At 45.7% G+C, this 22,960-nt stretch overlaps 1 protein-coding gene across 4 annotated transcripts in view; it reads left to right on the forward strand.

The window, feature by feature from the left end:
• The window catches only part of PPP2R2B (protein phosphatase 2 regulatory subunit Bbeta), a 521,527-nt gene that overhangs the window by 242,874 nt on the left and 255,693 nt on the right, over positions 1 to 22,960 (forward strand). Inside the window, exon 1 of one of the 4 annotated variants that reach the window (XM_063928104.1) lies at positions 18,326 to 18,397. The exons of 2 other annotated variants lie outside the window; for them this stretch is intronic. In XM_063928104.1, coding sequence (XP_063784174.1) covers positions 18,382 to 18,397 — 16 coding nt within the window. In that variant the 5' untranslated portion in view covers positions 18,326 to 18,381. Of the gene's footprint in view, positions 1 to 18,325; positions 18,398 to 18,807; positions 19,772 to 22,960 lie in introns of those variants that run through there. One more of the 4 variants, XM_063928102.1, reaches the window with a different exon arrangement.

The following is a 22,960-nucleotide window of genomic DNA, read 5'->3' on the forward strand; positions in this document are numbered from 1 at the left end:
GAATGGATGGCTTATTTAAGGAATTACGTGATAATGTCAACACGCTGCAAGGTCGGTTGACGACATGAGACGGCCGGCAAACAAATTAGTACCTGTCCAGGCGTCTCAAACACCGTCAGGGGCTGTAAAACGCTCATTTACCTCAGTCGGTCGACACAGACACGGACACTGACTCCAGTGTCGACGGTGAAGAAACAAACGTATTTTCCTTTAGGGCCACACGTTACATGTTAAGGGCAATGAAGGAGGTGTTACATATTTCTGATACTACAAGTACCACAAGAAGGGTATTATGTGGGTGTGAAAAAACTACCTGTAGTTTTTCCTGAATCAGATAAATTAAATGAAGTGTGTGATGATGCGTGGGTTTCCCCCGATAGAAAATTATTGGCGGTATACCCTTTCCCGCCAGAAGTTAGGGCGCGTTGGGAAACACCCTTTAGGGTGGATAAGGCGCTCACACGCTTATCAAAACAAGTGGCGGTACCGTCTCCAGATAGGGCCGCCCTCAAGGAGCCAGCTGAGAGGCTGGAAAATATCCTAAAAAGGTATATACACACATACTGGTGTTATACTGCGACCAGCGATCGCCTCAGCCTGGATGTGCAGCGCTGGGGTGGCTTGGTCGGATTCCCTGACTGAAAATATTGATACCCTTGACAGGGACAGTATTTTATTGACTATAGAGCATTTAAAGGATGCATTTCTATATATGCGAGATGCACAGAGGGATATTTGCACTCTGGCATCAAGAGTAAGTGCGATGTCCATATCTGCCAGAAGATGTTTATGGACACGACAGTGGTCAGGTGATGCAGATTCCAAAAGGCACATGGAAGTATTGCCGTATAAAGGGGAGGAGTTATTTGGGGTCGGTCCATCGGACCTGGTGGCCTCGGCAACAGCTGGAAAATCCACCTTTTTTACCCCAAATCACATCTCAGCAGAAAAAGACACCGTCTTTTCAGCCTCAGTCCTTTCGTCCCCATAAGGGCAAGCGGGCAAAAGGCCAGTCATATCTGCCCAGGGATAGAGGAAAGGGAAGAAGACTGCAGCAGGCAGCCCATTCCCAGGAACAGAAGCCCTCCACAGCTTCTGCCAAGTCCTCAGCATGACGCTGGGGCCGTACAAGCGGACTCAAGTGCGGTGGGGGGTCGTCTCAAGAGTTTCAGCGCGTAGTGGGCTCACTCGCAAGTGGACCCCTGGATCCTACAAGTAGTATCCCAGGGGTACAGACTGGAAATTCGAGACGTCTCCCCCTCGCAGGCTCCTGATGTCTGCTTTACCAACGTCTTCCTCCGACAGGGAGGCAGTATTGGAAACAATTCACAAGCTGTATTCCCAGCAGGTGATAATCAAAGTACCCCTCCTACAACAAGGAAAGGGCTATTATTCCACACTATATTGTGGTACTGAAGCCAGACGGCTCGGTGAGACCTATTCTAAATGGGAAATCTTTGAACACTTACATACAAAGGTTCAAATCAAGATGGAGTCACTCAGAGCAGTGATAGCGAACCAGGAAGAAGGGGACTATATGGTGTCCCTGGACATCAAGGATGCTTACCTCCATGTCCCAAATTGCCCTTCTCACCAAGGGTACCTCAGGTTTGTGGTACGGAACTGTCACTATCAGTTTCAGACGCTGCCGTTTGGATTGTCCACGGCACCTCGGGTCTTTACCAAAGTAATGGCCGAAATGATGATTCTTCTTCAAAGAAAAGGCGTCTTAATTATCCCTTACTTGGACGATCTCCTGATAAGGGCAAGGTCCAGAGAACAGTTGGAAGTCGGAGTAGCACTATCTCAAGTAGTTCTACGACAGCACGGGTGGATTCTAAATATCCAAAATCGCAGCCGTTTCCGACGACACGTCTGCTGTTCCTAGGGATGGTTCTGGACACAGTCCAGAAAAAGGTGTTTCTCCCGGAGGAGAAAGCCAGGGAGTTATCCGAGCTAGTCAGGAACCTCCTAAAACCAGGAAAAGTGTCAGTGCATCATTGCACAAGAGTCCTGGGAAAAATGGTGGCTTATTACGAAGCGATTCCATTCGGCAGATTCCACGCAAGAACTTTTCAGTGGGATCTGCTGGACAAATGGTCCGGATCGCATTTTCAGATGCATCAGCGGATAACCCTATCTCCAAGGACGAGGGTGTCTCTCCTGTGGTGGTTACAGAGTGCTCATCTTCTAGAGGGCCGCAGATTCGGCATTCAGGATTGGATGCTGGTGACCACGGAGGCCAGCCTGAGAGGCTGGGGAGCAGTCACACAGGGAAAAAATTTCCAGGGAGTGTGATCAAGTCTGGAGATTTTTCTCCACATAAATATACTGGAGCTAAGGGCAATTTACAATGCTCTAAGCTTAGCAAGACCTCTGCTTCAAGGTCAGCCGGTATTGATCCAGTGGGACAACATCACGGCAGTCGCCCACGTAAACAGACAGGGCGGCACAAGAAGCAGGAGGGCAATGGCAGAAACTGCAAGGATTTTTCGCTGGGCGGAAAATCATGTGATAGCACTGTCAGCAGTGTTCATTCCGGGAGTGGACAACTGGGAAGCAGACTTCCTCAGCAGGCACAACCTCCACCCGGGAGAGTGGGGACTTCATCGGGAAGTCTTCCACATGATTGTGAACCGTTGGGAAAGACCAAAGGTGGACATGATGGCGTCCCGCCTGAACAAAAAACTGGACAAGTATTGCGCCAGGTCAAAAGACCCTCAGGCAATAGCTGTGGACGTTCTGGTAACACCGTGGGTGTACCAGTCGGTGTATGTGTTCCCTCCTCTGCTTCTCATACATAAGGTACTGAGAATTATAAGACGTAGAGGAGTAAGAACTATACTCGTGGCTCCGGATTGGCCAAGAAGGACTTGGTACCCGGAACTTCAAGAGATGCTCACAGAGGACTCATGGCCTCTGCCGCTAAGAAGGGCTTGCTTCAGCAAGTACCATGTCTGTTCCAAGACTTACCGCGGCTGCGTTTGACGGCATGGCGGTTGAACGCCGGATCCTAAGGGAAAAAGGCATTCCGGAAGAGGTCATTCCTACCCTGGTCAAAGCCAGGAAGGAGGTGACCGCACAACATTATCACCACATGTGGCAAAAATATGTTGCGTGGTGTGAGGCCAGGAAGGCCCTACGAAGAAATTTCAACTCGGTCGATTCCTGCATTTCCTGCAAACAGGAGTGTCTATGGGCCTCAAATTGGGGTCCATTAAGGTTCAAATTTCGGCCCTGTCGATTTTCTTCCAGAAAGAATTGGCTTCAGTTCCTGAAGTCCAGAAGTTTGTCAAGGGAGTACTGCATATACAACCCCCTTTTGTGCCTCCAGTGGCACTGTGGGATCTCAACGTAGTTCTGGGATTCCTCAAATCACATTGGTTTAAACCGCTCAAATCTGTGGATTTGAAATATTTCACATGGAAAGTGACCATGATGTTGGCCCTGGCCTCGGCCAGGCGAGTGTCAGAATTGGCGGCTTTGTCTCACAAAAGCCCATATCTGATTGTCCATTCGGACAGGGCAGAGCTGCGGACTCGTCCCCAGTTTCTCCATAAGGTGGTGTCAGCGTTTCACCTGAACCAGCTTATTGTGGTACCTGCGGCTACTAGGGACTTGGAGGACTCCAAGTTGCTAGATGTTGTCAGGGCCCTGAAAATATAGGTTTCCAGGACGGCTGGAGTCAGGAAAACTGACTTGCTGTTATCCTGTATGCACCCAACAAACTGGGTGCTCTTGCTTCTAAGCAGACGATTGCTAGTTGGATGTGTAGTACAATTCAGCTTGCACATTCTGTGGCAGGCCTGCCACAGCCAAAATATGTAAATGCCCATTCCACAAGGAAGGTGGGCTCATCTTGGGCGGCTGCCCGAGGGGTCTCGGCTTTACAACTTTGCCGAGCTGCTACTTGGTCAGGGGCACACCCTGGCTGAGGAGGACCTGGAGTTCTCTCACTCGGTGCTGCAGAGTCATCCGCACTCTCCCGCCCGTTTGGGAGCTTTGGTATAATCCCCATGGTCCTGACGGAGTCCCCAGCATCCACTTAGGACGTTAGAGAAAATAATAAGATTTTACTTACCGATAAATCTATTTCTCATAGTCCGTAGTGGATGCTGGGGACTCCGTCAGTACCATGGGGAATAGCGGCTCCGCAGGAGACAGGGCACAAAAGCAAGCTTTTAGGATCACATGGTGTGTACTGGCTCCTCCCCCTATGACCCTCCTCCAAGCCTCAGTTAGGTACTGTGCCCGGACGAGCGTACACAATAAGGAAGGATCTTGAATCCCGGGTAAGACTCATACCAGCCACACCAATCACACCGTACAACTTGTGATTTGAACCCAGTTAACAGTATGATAACAATGAAGTAGCCTCTAAAAAAGATGGCTCACAACAATAATAACCCGATTTTTTGTAACAATAACTATGTACAAGTAATGCAGACAATCCGCACTTGGGATGGGCGCCCAGCATCCACTACGGACTATGAGAAATAGATTTATCGGTAAGTAAAATCTTATTTTCTCTAACGTCCTAGTGGATGCTGGGGACTCCGTCAGGACCATGGGGATTATACCAAAGCTCCCAAACGGGCGGGAGAGTGCGGATGACTCTGCAGCACCGAATGAGAGAACTCCAGGTCCTCCTCAGCCAGGGTATCAAATTTGTAGAATTTTGCAAACGTGTTTGCCCCTGACCAAGTAGCTGCTCGGCAAAGTTGTAAAGCCGAGACCCCTCGGGCAGCCGCCCAAGATGAGCCCACCTTCCTTGTGGAATGGGCATTTACAGATTTTGGCTGTGGCAGGCCTGCCACAGAATGTGCAAGCTGAATTGTACTACAAATCCAACGAGCAATAGTCTGCTTAGAAGCAGGAGCACCCAGCTTTTTGGGTGCCTACAATATAAACAGCAAGTCAGACTTTCTGACTCCAGCCGTCCTGGAATTATATATATATATATATATATATATATATATATATATATATATATATATATATATATATATATATATATATATATATTTTCAGGGCCCTGACAACGTCTAGCAACTTGGAGTCCTCCAAGTCCCTAGTAGCTGCAGGCACCACAATAGGTTGTTTCAGGTGAAACGCTGACACCACCTTAGGAAGAAACTGGGGACGAGTCCGCAGTTCTGCCCTGTCCGAATGGAAAATCAAATATGGGCTTTTGTAAGACAAAGCCGCCAATTTTGACAATCGCCTGGCCGAGGCCAGAGCCAACAGCATGGTCACTTTCCATGTGAGATATTTCAAATCCACAGATTTGAGTGGTTCAAACCAATATGATTTGAGGAATCCCAACACTACGTTGAGATCCCACGGTGCCACTGGAGGCACACAAGGGCTGTATATGCAATACTCCCTTGACAAACGTCTGGACTTCAGGAACTGAAGCCAATTCTTTCTGGAAGAAAATCTATAGGGCCGAAACTTGAACCTTAATGGACCCCAATTTGAGGCTCATAGACACTCCTGTTTGCAGGAAGTGCAGAAATCGACCTAGTTGAAATTTTTTCGTGGGGCCTTCCTGGCCTCACCCACGCAACATATTTTTACCACATGTGGTGATAACGTTGTGCGGTCACCTCCTTCCTGGCTTTGACCAGGGTAGGTATGACCTCTTCCGGAATGCCTTTTCCCTTAGGATCCGGCGTTCAAACCGCCATGCCGTCAAACGCAGTCGCGGTAAGTCTTGGAACAGACAAGGTCCCTGCTGGAGCAGGTCCTTTCTTAAGGCCGATGCCACGGTTCCTCTTGGAACAGACATGGTACTTGCTGAAAGCAAATCCCTTCTTAGCTCCCGAGGCCATTAGTCCTCTGTGAGCATCTCTTGAAGTTCCGGTTACCAAGTCCCTCTTGGCCAATCCGGAGCCACGAGTATAGTTCTTACTCCTCTACGTCTTATAATTCTCAGTACCTTGGTTATGAGAAGCAGAGGAGGGAACACATACACCGACTGTTACACCCACGGTGTTACCAGGACGTCCACAGCTATCGCCTGAAGGTCTCGTGACCTGGCGCAATACCTGTCCCATTTTTTGTTCGGGCGGGACGCCATCATGTCCACCTTTGGTCTTTCCCAACGGTTCACAATCATGCGGAAAACTTCCCGATGAAGTTCCCACTCTCCCGGGTGGAGGTCGTGCCTGCTGAGGAAGTCTGCTTCCCAGTCGTCCACTCCCGGAATGAACACTGCTGACAGTGCTATCACATGATTTTCCGCCTAGCGAAAAATCCTTGCAGTTTTGCCACTGCCCTCCTGCTTCTTGTGCCGCCCTTTCTGTTTACGTGGGCGACTGCCGTGATGTTATCCCACTGGATCAATACCGGCTGACCTTGAAGCAGAGGTCTTGCTAAGCTTAGAGCATTATAAATTTGCTCTTAGCTCCAGTATATTTATGTGGAGAGAATTCTCCAGACTTGATCACACTCCTTGTGTGACTGCTCCCCAGCCTCTCAGGCTGGCCTCCGTGGTCACCAGCATCCAATCCTGAATGCCGAATCTGCGGCCCTCTAGAAGATGAGCACTCTGTAATCACCACAGGAGAGACACCCTTGTCCTTGGATATAGGGTTATCCGCTGATGCATCTGAAGATGCGATCCGGACCATTTGTCCAGCAGATCCCACTGAAGAGTTCTTGCGTGAAATCTGCCGAATGGAAGCGCTTCGTAATAAGCCACCATTTTTACCAGGACTCTTGTGCAATGATGCACTGACACTTTTCCTGGTTTTAGGAGGATCCCGATTAGCTCGGATAACTCCCTGGCTTTCTCCTCTGGGAGAAACACCTTTTCCTGGACTGTGTCCAGAATCATCCCTAGGACCAGCAGACGTGTCGTCGGAACAACTGCGGTTTTGGAATATTTAGAATCCACCCGTGCTGTCGTAGAACTACTTGAGATAGTGCTACTCCGACCTCCAACTGTTCTCTGGACCTTGTTCTTATCAGGAGGTCGTCCATTTTCTTTGAAGACGAATCCTCCTTTCGGTCATTACCTTGGTAAGGACCCGGGGTGCCTTGGACAATCCAACGGCATCGTCTTGAAACTGATAGTGACAGTTCTGTACCACGAACCTGAGGTACCCTTGGTGAGAAAAGGCAAATTTTGGGACATGGAGGTAAGCATCCCTGATGTCCCGGGACACCATATAGTCCCCTTGTTCTTTGCTATCACTGCTCTGAGTGACTCCATCTGGATTTGAACCCTTGCAAGTGTTCAAATTTTTCAGATTTAGAATAGGTCTCACCTAGCCTTCAGTACCACCATATAGTGTGGAGTAATACCCCTTTCCTTGTTGTCGGAGGGGTAATTTTATTATCACCTGCTGGGAATACAGCTTGTGAATTGTTTTCAATACTGCCTCCCTGTCGGAGGGAGACATTGGTACAGCAGACTACAGGAACCTGCGAGGGGGGAAACCTCTCGACATTCCAATCTGTACCCCTTGGATACTACTTGTAGGATCCAGGGGTCCTGTACGGTCCCAGCGTCATGCTGAGAACTTGGTAGAAGCGGTGGAGGGCTTCTGTTCCTGGGAATGGGCTGCCTGCTGCAGTCTTCTTCCCTTTCCTCTATCCCTGGGCAGATATGACTCTTATAGGGACGAAAGGACTGAGGCTGAAAAGACGGTGTCTTTTTCTGCAGAGATGTGACTTAGGGTAAAAAACGGTGGATTTTCCAGCAGTTGCCCTGGCCACCAGGTCCCATGGACCGACCCCAAATAACTCCTCCCCTTTATACGGCAATACATCTTTGTGCCGTTTGGAATCTGCATCACCTGACCACTGTCGTGTCCATAAACATCTTCTTGCAGATATGGACATCGCATTTACTCTTGATGCCAGAGTGCAAATATCCCTCTGCGCATCTCGCATATATAGAAATGCATCCTTTAAATGCTCTATAGTCAATAAAATACTGTCCCTGTCAAAGGTATCAATATTTTTAGTCAGGGAATCCGACCAAGCCACCTCAGCTCTGCACATCCAGGCTGAGGCGATCGCTGGTCGCAGTATAACACCAGCATGTGTGTGTATACTTTTTAGGATATTTTTCAGCCTCCTATCAGCTGGCTCCTTAAGTACGGCCCTATCCGTAGATGGTACCGCCACTTGTTCTGATAAGCGTGTGAGCGCCTTATCCACCCTGAGGGGTGTTTCCCACCGCGCCTTAACTTCTGGCGGGAAAGGGTATACCGCCAATAATTTTCTATCGGGGGAAACCCACGCATCATCACACACTTCATTTAATTTATCTGATTCAGGAAAAACTACAGGAAGTTTTTTCACCTCACACATAATGCCCTTTTTTGTGGTACTTGGAGTATCAGAAATATGTAACACCTCCTTCATTGCCCTTAACGTGTGGCCCTAAAAGAAAATACGTTTGTTTCTTCACCGTCGACACTGAAATCAGTGTCCGTGTCTGGGTCTGTGTCGACCGACTGAGGTAAATGGGCATTTTACAGCCCCTGACGGTGTTTGAGACGCCTGGACAGATACTAATTTGTTCGCCGGCCCTCTCATGTCGTCAACCGGCTTGCAGCGTGTTGACATTGTCACGTAATTTCCATAAATAAGCCATCCATTCCGGTGTCGACTCCCTAGAGAGTGACATCACCATTACAGGCAATTTGCTCCGCCTCCTCACCAATATTTTCCTCATACATGTCGACACACACGTACCGACATACAGCACACACATAGGGAATGCTCTGATAGAGGACAGGACCCACTAGCCCTTTGGGGAGACAGAGGGAGAGTTTGCCAGCACACACCAAAACGCTATAATTATCCAGGGACAACCTTTATATAAGTGTTCCTTTTATAGCATTTTAATATATATACATATCGCCAAATCAGTGCCCCCCCTCTCTGTTTTAACCCTGTTTCTGTAGTGCAGTGCAGGGGAGATCATGGGAGCCTTCCCACCAGCCTTTCTGTGAGGGAAAATGGCGCTGTGTGCTGAGGAGAATAGGCCCCGCCCCCTTTTCGGCGGGCTTCTTCTCCGGAGTTTTAGATATCTGGCAGGGGTTAAATACATCCATATAGCCTCAAGGGCTATATGTGATGTATTTTTCGCCATACAGGTATTATACATTGCTGCCCAGGGCGCCCCCCCCCAGCGCCCTGCACCCTCCGTGACCGCTGTGTGAAGTGTGCTGACAACAATGGCGCACAGCTGCAGTGCTGTGCGCTACCTGATGAAGACTGAGAGTCTTCTGCCGCCTGGTTCCGGACCTCTTCATCTTCAGCATCTGCAAGGGGGGTCGGCGGCGCGGCTCCGGGACGAACCCCAGGGCGAGCCCTGTGTTCCGACTCCCTCTGGAGCTATGTCCAGTAGCCTAAGAATCCAATCCATCCTGCACGCAGGTGAGTTGAAAATCTCTCCCCTAAGTCCCTCGATGCAGTGAGCCTGTTGCCAGCAGGACTCACTGAAAATAAAGAACCTAAAAACTTTTTCTAAGCAACTCTTTAAGAGAGCCACCTAGATTGCACCCTTCTCGGCCGGGCACAAAAACCTAACTGAGGCTTGGAGGAGGGTCATAGGGGGAGGAGCCAGTACACACCATGTGATCCTAAAAGCTTGCTTTTGTGCCCTGTCTCCTGCGGAGCCGCTATTCCCCATGGTCCTGACGGAGTCCCCAGCATCCACTAGGACGTTAGAGAAAAGAATTTACTTACCGATAATTCTATTTCTCGTAGTCCGTAGTGGATGCTGGGCGCCCATCCCAAGTGCGGATTGTCTGCAATACTTGTACATAGTTATTGTTACAAAAATCGGGTTATTATTGTTGTGAGCCATCTTTTCAGAGGCTCCGCTTTTATCATGCTGTTAACTGGGTTCAGATCACAGGTTGTACAGTGTGATTGGTGTGGCTGGTATGAGTCTTACCCGGGATTCAAAATCCTTCCTTATTGTGTACGCTCGTCCGGGCACAGTATCCTAACTGAGGCTTGGAGGAGGGTCATAGGGGGAGGAGCCAGTGCACACCACCTGATCCTAAAGCTTTTACTTTTGTGCCCTGTCTCCTGCGGAGCCGCTAATCCCCATGGTCCTGACGGAGTCCCCAGCATCCACTACGGACTACGAGAAATAGAATTATCGGTAATTAAATTCTTATTTTTTCCTGCAGCAAACCCAGGAGGATTACCTCAGTAAGGCCTAGCAGCGCCCATGTTCCTGCCCAGAAGATGCAAGAGTGACCCATAATACATACTTGCTAAACACCCCTGCTGCCTGTGGAGGGGCTGAGTATAATATCCACTACTGCACCGCCCTCCTCACTACCGATGTAGCGGCGCCTATTCTGAAATGCTGCGTCACATCTTAACTCACGTTCCAGCGATGTGCTGCATTGCACCTTTTTAAACCATGGGAAATGGATATTTTGCTAAAGCATATTTATTCTTGTGCATCAGAAAATGAACGCCCCCTCGCATAACTCTGACCTTTGCATAACTCTGTACCGCCACCACTGGGCAGTCCGATGGGTCAGCCTGCTTTTTAATCTAGACCCAGCTGCCCCTACCCACAAGGTTGGCTTCTGACCTGGTAATCTACAGAGAATCAAGACCTTGAAAAGTACCCCATTTGCAAATAGCAAGCCAGCACCCACACATTAACTTCACTCTGCTACAAGTTCCTCAATCCTGAAAGCCATACCAAAGGACATGATAAACACAGCCCTAAATAGCATCGCCTCGCACTCTTTGCTACACACCTGCTATGCCACTCTCATCGCTCCCTCGGCCTATCAGTGTTGACTGGCTTGTGGGAGTCCAGGGTTTTAGCCTCTGCCCTGGCCCACCCTTGCCTGGAATCGCCTCCTTCTTTCCCAAGCTACCACATAGACTGCCCAAGTTCTTGGTCCCAGGCATTTCACCACCATATCTCTTCGATTGGCTCCACTATCTACCCAAGATGAGATGGCCAGTCAGGCTTGTGTTACTCGCTAGAGGTGCTTTCGCCCTAAATGTTACCCATTTCTGACAGGACAGTGCATTAGCTATCACGTTCTGCACCTCCGGACATGTTTCCCTTCCCTGTCTCTCCAGTCTGTTCCAAGATATGTCCCCCTGAAACTGCTGACTGCGCATGCGCTCAAGTGAGTGCTCCCTTGTGCCTGAGTGGCATGGGTATAATGTAAAGTTACTCCAACCGAGCTCCTGGAGTTATTCCCCATGCTTCTACCTCATGTCCTATGTATTACACCTACAATTCCACTTCCAGCCACCCCTAAGGAGTGATTCCAGAGCCTTTAACTGTTCCTTTTAAAATTCAGCTACCCCTCAAATCATATCCATCACACAACTATTCATGTTAAACAAAACTGATTCTACAGCTTTTCCACACTAGACCATCCTGTGAATTATAGGGGCTGTGATTTTAGGCTGCCTGTGTGCTTGTGTTTATCAGCAATATATTTGCGCTACAAACCTTACCTGATTGAACCACACCATCTGCTATAATAGTGACTTTTCTGTCATTGTTCTTGTGTGTTCACATGCTCCGCTGGCTGAGCTGTCCGTTGCATGCAAGATTGTCCTTCTGTGCTTGACATGGCATCAGCTGTAGGCGTAATTGTCTCTGTCTTGCTGCAAGTGACGACAGCCTTTATTTCTGCTTCTGATGCACTGAAAGTAGTGCAAGGAAGTCGGCCTTCCTCTGCTGATGAAGTTCAGCTGTGCATGGCGTTGATCATATGACTTTGCTCCTACTCACCTGTCCATATGTGGACCGCACACTCAACCGCATTCCCTCTGGAATATTAGTCCACAGTGAGCCCACTGCTCTTGCCTGGAGAACCCGTAACCACATGGTACGAGCAAGTCAATAATGCTGCCTTTACCACAGTGTCCTGCAAACTGATAAAGCACACTTTAATTGGTCAGCGCCAGATTAAGTGATGAATGGGGGAGGGGGAAATAAGAATTGAGTCATATATGTACATAGCAGACCTGTACACTAACTTCTCCCAACTAGTGAATACAAGAGAGAATATTAATTCAACCTCTACTCCTGTACCACTACAAACATATATCATCTAATTTACTCCGTGTAGTCCTCTGTCAAAAGGGGCAATTTGATTCAGGTCCAGTGGCCTTATTGGGAATCTACATACAGTATTACTATTATACCTCATACCATGCAACGGGAGGCACTCGATATACCGGCTGTCGGGATCCCGGGACTCAGCATACCAGCGCCGGGATCCTGAGAACTATTCTCCCTCTTGGGGTCTCCACGACACCCCTAGTGGTAGAATAAATAGCGTGGCATGCATGCATAACGAGCCCACAAGGGGCTCTTTTGCGCTCACCCCGCTGCCGACATTCTGGCGGTCGGGATCCTGGCACAGGTATGCTGGGTGCCGGGATCCCCACAGCCAACTAATCAGAGTACACCCCCATGCAACATATCTACAGCAAGCCATGGAAGCACTAATCTGCGTTGTGCTGCCTTTATACCACCTGATCTGCTTTATACAGTGTAGTGTACCACCCTTATACTTTGTACGCTGCAATATACACACACAGCAAAGCACTGGCCAGGCCGCATTATACTGTACATCACTGGCCCGTCGCACACTGTAATACCCACAGCACTGCAATCACTATAATCCCTGAAGTGAATTATTCTGCATGTTCCATACTATTACACCTGCACACACAGCAATGAAAACACTGATCTGTATTATACTGTATCACCTCCCTGTTACACCACATACACTGTAATACCCACAGCACTGCAATCACTATAATCCCTGAAGTGAATTATTCTGCATGTTCCATACTATTACACCTGCACACACAGCAATGAAAACACTGATCTGTATTATACTGTATCATCTATCTCCCTGTTACACCACATACACTGTAATACCCACAGCACTGCAATCACTATAATCCCTGAAGTGAATTATTCTGCATGTTCCATAATATTACACCTGCACACACAGCAATGAAAAGACTGATCTGTATTATACTGTATCATCTCCCTGTTACACCACATACACTGTAATACCCACAGCACTGCAATCACTATAATCCCTGAAGTGAATTATTCTGCATGTTCCATACTATTACACCTGCACACACAGCAATGAAAACACTGATCTGTATTATACTGTATCATCTCCCTGTTACACTACATACACTGTAATACCCACAGCACTGCAATCACTGTAATCCCTGAAGTGAATTATTCTGCATGTTCCATACTATTACACCTGCACACACAGCAATGAAAACACTGATCTGTATTATACTGTATCATCTCCCTGTTACACCACATACACTGTAACACCCACAGCACTGCAATCACTATAATCCCTGAAGTGAATTATTCTGCATGTTCCATACTATTACACCTGCACACACAGCAATGAAAAGACTGATCTGTATTATACTGTATCATCTCCCTGTTATACCACATACACTGTAATACCCACAGCACTGCAATCACTATAATCCCTGAAGTGAATTATTCTGCATGTTCCATACTATTACACCTGCACACACAGCAATGAAAACAGTGATCTGTATTATACTGTATATCTCCCTGTTACACCACATACACTGTAATACCCACAGCACTGCAATCGCTATATAATCCCTGAAGTGAATTATTCTGCATGTTCCATACTATTACACCTGCACACACAGCAATGAAAACACTGATCTGTATTATACTGTATCATCTCCCTGTTACACCACATACACTGTAATACCCACAGCACTGCAATCACTATAATCCCTGAAGTGAATTATTCTGCATGTTCCATATTATTACACCTGCACACACAGCAATGAAAACACTGATCTGTATTCTACTGTATCATCTATCTCCCTGTTACACCACATACACTGTAATACCCACAGCACTGCAATCACTATAATCCCTGAAGTGAATTATTCTGCATGTTCCATAATATTACACCTGCACACACAGCAATGAAAAGACTGATCTGTATTATACTGTATCATCTCCCTGTTACACCACATACACTGTAATACCCACAGCACTGCAATCACTATAATCCCTGAAGTGAATTATTCTGCATGTTCCATACTATTACACCTGCACACACAGCAATGAAAACACTGATCTGTATTATACTGTATCATCTCCCTGTTACACTACATACACTGTAATACCCACAGCACTGCAATCACTGTAATCCCTGAAGTGAATTATTCTGCATGTTCCATACTATTACACCTGCACACACAGCAATGAAAACACTGATCTGTATTATACTGTATCATCTCCCTGTTACACTACATACACTGTAATACCCACAGCACTGCAATCACTATAATCCCTGAAGTGAATTATTCTGCATGTTCCATACTATTACACCTGCACACACAGCAATGAAAACACTGATCTGTATTATACTGTATCATCTCCCTGTTACACTACATACACTGTAATACCCACAGCACTGCAATCACTATAATCCCTGAAGTGAATTATTCTGCATGTTCCATACTATTACACCTGCACACACAGCAATGAAAACACTGATCTGTATTATACTGTATCATCTCCCTGTTACACCACATACACTGTAACACCCACAGCACTGCAATCACTATAATCCCTGAAGTGAATTATTCTGCATGTTCCATACTATTACACCTGCACACACAGCAATGAAAAGACTGATCTGTATTATACTGTATCATCTCCCTGTTATACCACATACACTGTAATACCCACAGCACTGCAATCACTATAATCCCTGAAGTGAATTATTCTGCATGTTCCATACTATTACACCTGCACACACAGCAATGAAAAGACTGATCTGTATTATACTGTATCATCTCCCTGTTACGCCACATACACTGTAACACCCACAGCACTGCAATCACTATAATCCCTGAAGTGAATTATTCTGCATGTTCCATACTATTACACCTGCACACACAGCAATGAAAACAGTGATCTGTATTATACTGTATATCTCCCTGTTACACCACATACACTGTAATACCCACAGCACTGCAATCACTATATAATCCCTGAAGTGAATTATTCTGCATGTTCCATACTATTACACCTGCACACACAGCAATGAAAACACTGATCTGTATTATACTGTATCATCTCCCTGTTACACCACATACACTGTAATACCCACAGCACTGCAATCACTATAATCCCTGAAGTGAATTATTCTGCATGTTCCATATTATTACACCTGCACACACAGCAATGAAAACACTGATCTGTATTCTACTGTATCATCTATCTCCCTGTTAAACCACATACACTGTAATACCCACAGCACTGCAATCACTATAATCCCTGAAGTGAATTATTCTGCATGTTCCATACTATTACACCTGCACACACAGCAATGAAAAGACTGATCTGTATTATACTGTATCCTATCATCTATCTCCCTGTTAAACCACATACACTGTAATACCCACAGCACTGCAATCACTATAATCCCTGAAGTGAATTATTCTGCATGTTCCATACTATTACACCTGCACACACAGCAATGAAAACACTGATCTGTATTATACTGTATCATCTCCCTGTTACACCACATACACTGTAATACCCACAGCACTGCAATCACTATAATCCCTGAAGTGAATTATTCTGCATGTTCCATACTATTACACATGCACACACAGCAATGAAAAGACTGATCTGTATTATACTGTATCATCTCCCTGTTACACCACATACACTGTAATACCCACAGCACTGCAATCACTATAATCCCTGAAGTGAATTATTCTGCATGTTCCATACTATTACACCTGCACACACAGCAATGAAAACACTGATCTGTATTATACTGTATCATCTCTATCATCTCCCTGTTACACCACATACACTGTAACACCCACAGCACTGCAATCACTATAATCCCTGAAGTGAATTATTCTGCATGTTCCATACTATTACACCTGCACACACAGCAATGAAAACACTGATCTGTATTATACTGTATCATCTCCCTGTTACACCACATACACTGTAATACCCACAGCACTGCAATCACTATAATCCCTGAAGTGAATTATTCTGCATGTTCCATACTATTACACATGCACACACAGCAATGAAAAGACTGATCTGTATTATACTGTATCATCTCCCTGTTACACCACATACACTGTAATACCCACAGCACTGCAATCACTATAATCCCTGAAGTGAATTATTCTGCATGTTCCATACTATTACACCTGCACACACAGCAATGAAAACACTGATCTGTATTATACTGTATCATCTCTATCATCTCCCTGTTACACCACATACACTGTAACACCCACAGCACTGCAATCACTATAATCCCTGAAGTGAATTATTCTGCATGTTCCATACTATTACACCTGCACACACAGCAATGAAAACACTGATCTGTATTATACTGTATCATCTCCCTGTTACACCACATACACTGTAATACCCACAGCACTGCAATCACTATATAATCCCTGAAGTGAATTATTCTGCATGTTCCATACTATTACACCTGCACACACAGCAATGAAAAGACTGATCTGTATTATACTGTATCATCTCCCTGTAATACCACATACACTGTAATACCCACAGCACTGCAATCACTATAATCCCTGAAGTGAATTATTCTGCATGTTCCATACTATTACACCTGCACACACAGCAATGAAAACACTGATCTGTATTATACTGTATATCTCCCTGTTAAACCACATACACTGTAATACCCACAGCACTGCAATCACTATATAATCCCTGAAGTGAATTATTCTGCATGTTCCATACTATTACACCTGCACACACAGCAATGAAAAGACTGATCTGTATTATACTGTATCATCTCCCTGTTACACCACATACACTGTAATACCCACAGCACTGCAATCACTATAATCCCTGAAGTGAATTATTCTGCATGTTCCATACTATTACACCTGCACACACAGCAATGAAAACACTGATCTGTATTATACTGTATCATCTATCTCCCTGTTACACCACATACACTGTAATACCCACAGCACTGCAATCACTATAATCCCTGAAGTGAATTATTCTGCATGTTCCATACTATTACACCTGCACACACAGCAATGAAAAGACTGATCTGTATTATACTGTATCATCTCCCTGTTACACCACATACACTGTAATACCCACAGCACTGCAATCACTATAATCCCTGAAGTGAATTATTCTGCATGTTCCATACTATTACACCTGCACACACAGCAATGAAAACACTGATCTGTATTATACTGTATCATCTCCCTATTACACCACATACACTGTAATACCCACAGCACTGCAATCACTATAATCCCTGAAGTGAATTATTCTGCATGTTCCATACTATTACACCTGCACACACAGCAATGAAAAGACTGATCTGTATTATACTGTATCATCTCCCTGTTACACCACATACACTGTAATACCCACAGCACTGCAATCACTATAATCCCTGAAGTGAATTATTCTGCATGTTCCATACTATTACACCTGCACACACAGCAATGAAAACACTGATCTGTATTATACTGTATCATCTCCCTGTTACACCACATACACTGTAATACCCACAGCACTGCAATCACTATAATCCCTGAAGTGAATTATTCTGCATGTTCCATACTATTACACCTGCACACACAGCAATGAAAACACTGATCTGTATTATACTGTATCATCTCCCTATTACACCACATACACTGTAATACACCTGGCGATGAAACCACGACATGCATGAAACCCTATATCACTATAGTCACCTCATACATTGTAATAAACCCAGCAGTGTAATTCATCATCTGAGTTATATTGCACATTCTATCACAATTGTAAAATTGTATAACATGTCACTGATAAAATCTACACGCCCCCAGCCATGTAATATATTACTGCATATTGTATTACAACCCTCCTTATTCCACAATTTACCCATTTACGCCAATGTAATTAATGATCTGCATTATTCTAAATATTATACCCAATACAAGCACACTCAGCCTTATACCCCATACACCCAATACATGCAAACTCAGCCTTGCAGTCACTGATCTGCATTATGTTGTATATTATGATAAATACACACAGCAATATAATCATTGATCTATGTTGCACAGTATCTTATATCCCCATTGTACCCCCATCCATTGTATATACTGCTCTGCCTCTGCTGGAAGGGGGTAGGAGGATAATGAAAGTAAGGGAACCACCAAACTGCTGGGGGAGGCGGGATAAAAGCAAAGTCCACAATGGGATATGCAGAACATGTCTTCAGTAGTTAAGGAGAGGGAGGACAATGTGTTCTAGCTGTGAGAGCAATGATTTTATGAGGGAAGAGACAAATGCTAGGTTGTACAGGTGAGGGAGCTACGTTCCATGCCGCATCTAGAATGCTGTGTCCTGTGCCATGCTCCCCATTTGTTTTTCCTTTTAATATTGAGCCCCTAGAAAAACTAGAATTAACCATGAAACTTGCTTGTAAAATCCCTTGTGCCTGCCTGCAGAGCACAGTGCCTCCTCAATGCCACACTTAAGGAAGGAGTGACTATTGTATTAAGCTTTTAAATATCCTATTTGCCAGTTAGCATCTCTAGAAGTAACAACAATCCCTAACTATAAGGAGAGTGTACAGAGAAGGACATTCGTTTCCTTACTATACTAGTGGACAGTGCTAAACTTCTCATTCACTCCACTCCACTAAGCAAATAGAGGAAACACTAAGGAGGAGGGAGGGGGATGCACAATGTGGCCTTAGGGGGAAACCTGCAGCACAGGGTGAGAAGCAGTAGGGAGAGATCAAAGACAAACAGGAAAGAACAAAGAATAGAGAGAGAAGAACCATAGCAGAAGGCATGCACATAGAATTAAAATACAAACAACGTATCTCGTAAAGGCTCCTCTCAGTGTCTTCGGGCTGCTCTGTTCCATTTGGGCCCCTCTAAAGTTCACCAGGAAGGAGGACAAGACATGCAGTCTGAAATACCCCCACCCCACCACCTTTCTAGAAAGATGTCTACTCTTCCCCTCCAATTACAGAGCATCCTCTCTCTGTAGTCAGAGGTCGCCCAGTGATTACATCTCAGTCGTGTGTGATGCAATCCCCCCAGCCGTCATTGTGGCACAGTCATCTCCTCCCACCCTGCAGCAGCAGCAGGCACAGCTCAGACCGAAGAGATTCTGCAACACGTCTAGCTCATCTGGTGACCTGGTATATGGTGCAGCTACAGGCAGAGGGATCTGATCACGTCCCAGAGACTGAGCAGCAAGGAAACTGCAGACGCAGCGGCTCATCTAAATCCAGCAGCAGCAGCAAAACTCCCTGGCAGAACAGGCTCTGCAGCAGTGCTGCTACTACTAGGTGATCTCCCGTGCACTGCAAGCTCTGAAGAGGAGAGCCGCTCGGAGCTGTGGGTGCGGTGACCTGTTGGGCCTGTGCTGGGAGGATCAGCATGTGCTAGGAGTGTTGCAGATTCCCTGGCAGCCTCCCCTGCATCATCCTCTCTCTATACCACCTTTACATAATAACCCTCCTCTCATACCGACGGGCAGTGCCATGGCGTGCTCGAGGCAGCTCCCTCTCCTCCTCTGCTAGAGGCTTGCTATAGGGATCATGGATACTTGTGTTTTTCCTTTTACCCTTCAGAAAAGTAAACGGGCTGTAAATGGAGGAGGACATTGATACCCGCAAAATTAACAATAGTTTCCTGCGTGATCACAGCTATGCAACAGAAGGTGAGTGTGTGCTGCATTCCTCTGCACTCTGCAGGCTCTGTCATCGCCTTGGCAACACCGTGCACAGCCGCAACCACTGTATCCCCCTGCACCATATACACACTGCTAATGCTGCCAGAGCCCCAGTACCCTCTGCATATATACTGTGCCCCCTGCTCCCTACATACACTGCTATCGCTGCCTGAGCCCCAGTGCCCTCTGCATATATACTGTGCCCCCTACATACATTGCTAATGCTGCCTGAGCCCCTGTGCCCTCTGCATATATACTGTGCCCCTGCTCCCTACACACATTGCTAATGCTGCCTAAGCCCCAATGCCCTCTGCAATTATACTGTGCCCCCTGCTCCCTACACACACTGCTAACGCTGCCTGAGATCCTGTGCCCTCTGCATATATACTGTGCTCCCTACATACACTAACGCTGCCTGAGATCCTGTGCCCTCTGCATATATACTGTGCTCCCTACACACACTAACGCTGCCTGAGCCCCTGTGCCCACAGCATGTATACTGTGCCCCCTGCTCCCTACACACACTGCTAATGCTGCCTGAGTCCCAGTGCCCTCTCCATATATACTATCCCCTCTGCTCTCTACACACACTGTTAATGCCTGAGATCCTGTGCCACCCCACTGAGTCCCCCTACTCCCTTCATGCACCGCTATTGCTCATCACTGCCAGGGCCACTGTTTCCCCCGCACCCTACGCTTTGTGCCCGCCGCTCCCTACATACACTACTAATGCTAATCACTGAAAGCCACTCAGCTCTCTGCTCCCTACATACACTGATAATGCTCATCACTGCAAGAGCCACTATGCCCACTGCTTCCTACATACACTGATCATGCTTATCCTTATGACAGTATTCCTATATTATGATAGAGACGTCACACTCTTAATAGTTTGCAGTAAGGGAGAGCATAGCTGAGAATATTTCTGCAGGTTTCATTAGAATAACAGTGAGGAACTATGCCAATCATTTGTCTTGTACTGCAGGAACTTGAATGCTTTGCTTTGGTCAGACGGTAGCACCCATAAGAGGCTTTCAAATGCACTATCCAATTTATCTAGAGGGATTAGAGATGTGGGGATTTTAGATGTTTTAATTGCAGCTAGTTGTTCGTTATCACCATTTGGCCTGGCTGGCTTCCCTGCCTCTGCTGCATTCTGATCATTTCTCACTGCATGTGAGAGAGACCTAATTCTTGCATACATGGATCTTCTCCCTAGAGTTAGTGATAGGCCTGCAGTCCATGTCACATTGGAGCTAGAGCAGTTGGACTCCTATTTGCACAATAAATTAAATCCCAGAATCTGGTTTTTTTCCAATAAACAGGAGATTATTTATTGCTGGGGATATTACGACTGAGATTTTTGGTCTGTCCCAACTAGACTTGAGCATATCGTAATAAATGAGTAGTACAACCTGTAGTTGTGAACAGTAATGCAAATCTGCATTAATCTACATCAGTAACAACTTTATAAGGCGCCATTTGTTTGTGTAAACTATTTTACACATATTGACATTATGTAGTTGTGCATTTGCCAGAAGACTTTGGACTTGAGGGTTGTGTCGAGCTCCTTTTGTTGGGCTTTATTCATAGAGCGGTACAGATGGGGTTAACAGTAAGTATGTAAAATCGCAAGTCATGGATGTCTGTCAGATCAGTAGGTAGAGAGAAACCTGACTGTTACTATGGGAAACTGAAAGGCTTTGTGTTTCTTTCATCAGAGTGTGCCCTGGGTAGTATGATGGAAGGAGTGTGCTCTCTCAGCAGGTGTACCTATTCATGCTTGCTTCACACATGTATTGGCTCCCTTATTTAGCCAGGAAGGCATGCTGCTATGGTTGGTTCTTCCTCTTGTGTACTGTACAATAGGTTGGCAGGATCCTAAAGCTTTGGTACTTCCTATTTATAATACAGCCAAAAAATGGACGTCTTTCTGACCTTGAGAGATATGAATAGCAAAGTTTAATAATTACAAGCTCTTATATAGAGTCTGTCATGGAGGGAAATGAAAGGTTTGCTATGATGTCCTCAGCTGCTAGTAAAGATTGGCTTACAAGAAGGGTCTGGGGATGCTAATCAGCTAAACCTTTAATAACCAGATGCATTATTATAATGAAAGCAGCAGTTGTCCCCTTCATTAGCCTTTGCCCTGCAAAGCGCTTAGTGGTGGAAATAATTTATTTCAAGAGTTCCTTGCAGAGGACAATTTTCAGTCAAGGCATTCTGTAGGGTGTGGTGAGCAGATGGATGGCAGGGCTACCGTCCACACATCTTTACTCCACCCTATAGCTTTGTACTCTTCATATTCAGTGAACATTCCTTTGTAGTGCTACTTATTGATGTGCTTCATTATTGTATTTTAGGTATCAGGATTGCTATAAAAGACCCACTCCACTTGTATTTGAACTCTGGCTTATGATTTCAATAGCTTGCTTTGGCTGTCGGGGGATCCCAAATAATAGCCCAAATTAATGTGTCCCTCTTTAATTACTTAGTATAGTAATCTTCTGCCATTATTGAAGACACAGACGTTGTGTTTGCACTGATTTCATATGCAATTCTTATCCTATCGCTGGTCCAGCGTTTGCTTCCGAAAGAGCTTTTATCTTTAATTGTGTTCTTGTGCCATCAGTTCTGCAGACATTGTTCAAGTAACAAGTGAAGTGTTTAAGAAAATAAAACAAATCCATTAATTTTTTTCCTTTTTTTTTTCTTCTTTCCGCCGTTAAAATTAAAAGGTTCCTTTTTATGTACTTGGGACACAAGTAAATGTTAAATCCTAGGATGGATCCCCATTAATCTTTAGAGGCTCTGCCTCAGCAGGCTGCATGGAGAGACTCATCTCCAGCTTGTTGAGTTCTTCTCACATCTTATTGCTCTTGTCTAACACATGGGTGTGGTTCTGGTGGAGAAGTAGACAAAGTGTAGATATGTCTATACACAGTCTTCCTATACATATCACAGCAATAATCATCTGATTATGTGTCTGTTTGTTTTAATGTTCCCCACTGAGGGCTGATCAAGCCTGTAACCACTGCAACATGCTCTTACTACAGTGATGGGTGCCCTGGGATCAGCATGTGTGCTATACTTAGCTACTGCATGTTGTGCGGAGAATTCTGCAGTCTTCATCAGATAGTTCCCCGTTTGTCTTGTCTATGTATGAGACAGCAGTGC

This window comes from Pseudophryne corroboree, chromosome 6 (assembly GCF_028390025.1).
Source record: "Pseudophryne corroboree isolate aPseCor3 chromosome 6, aPseCor3.hap2, whole genome shotgun sequence".
Lineage (NCBI taxonomy): Eukaryota > Metazoa > Chordata > Amphibia > Anura > Myobatrachidae > Pseudophryne > Pseudophryne corroboree.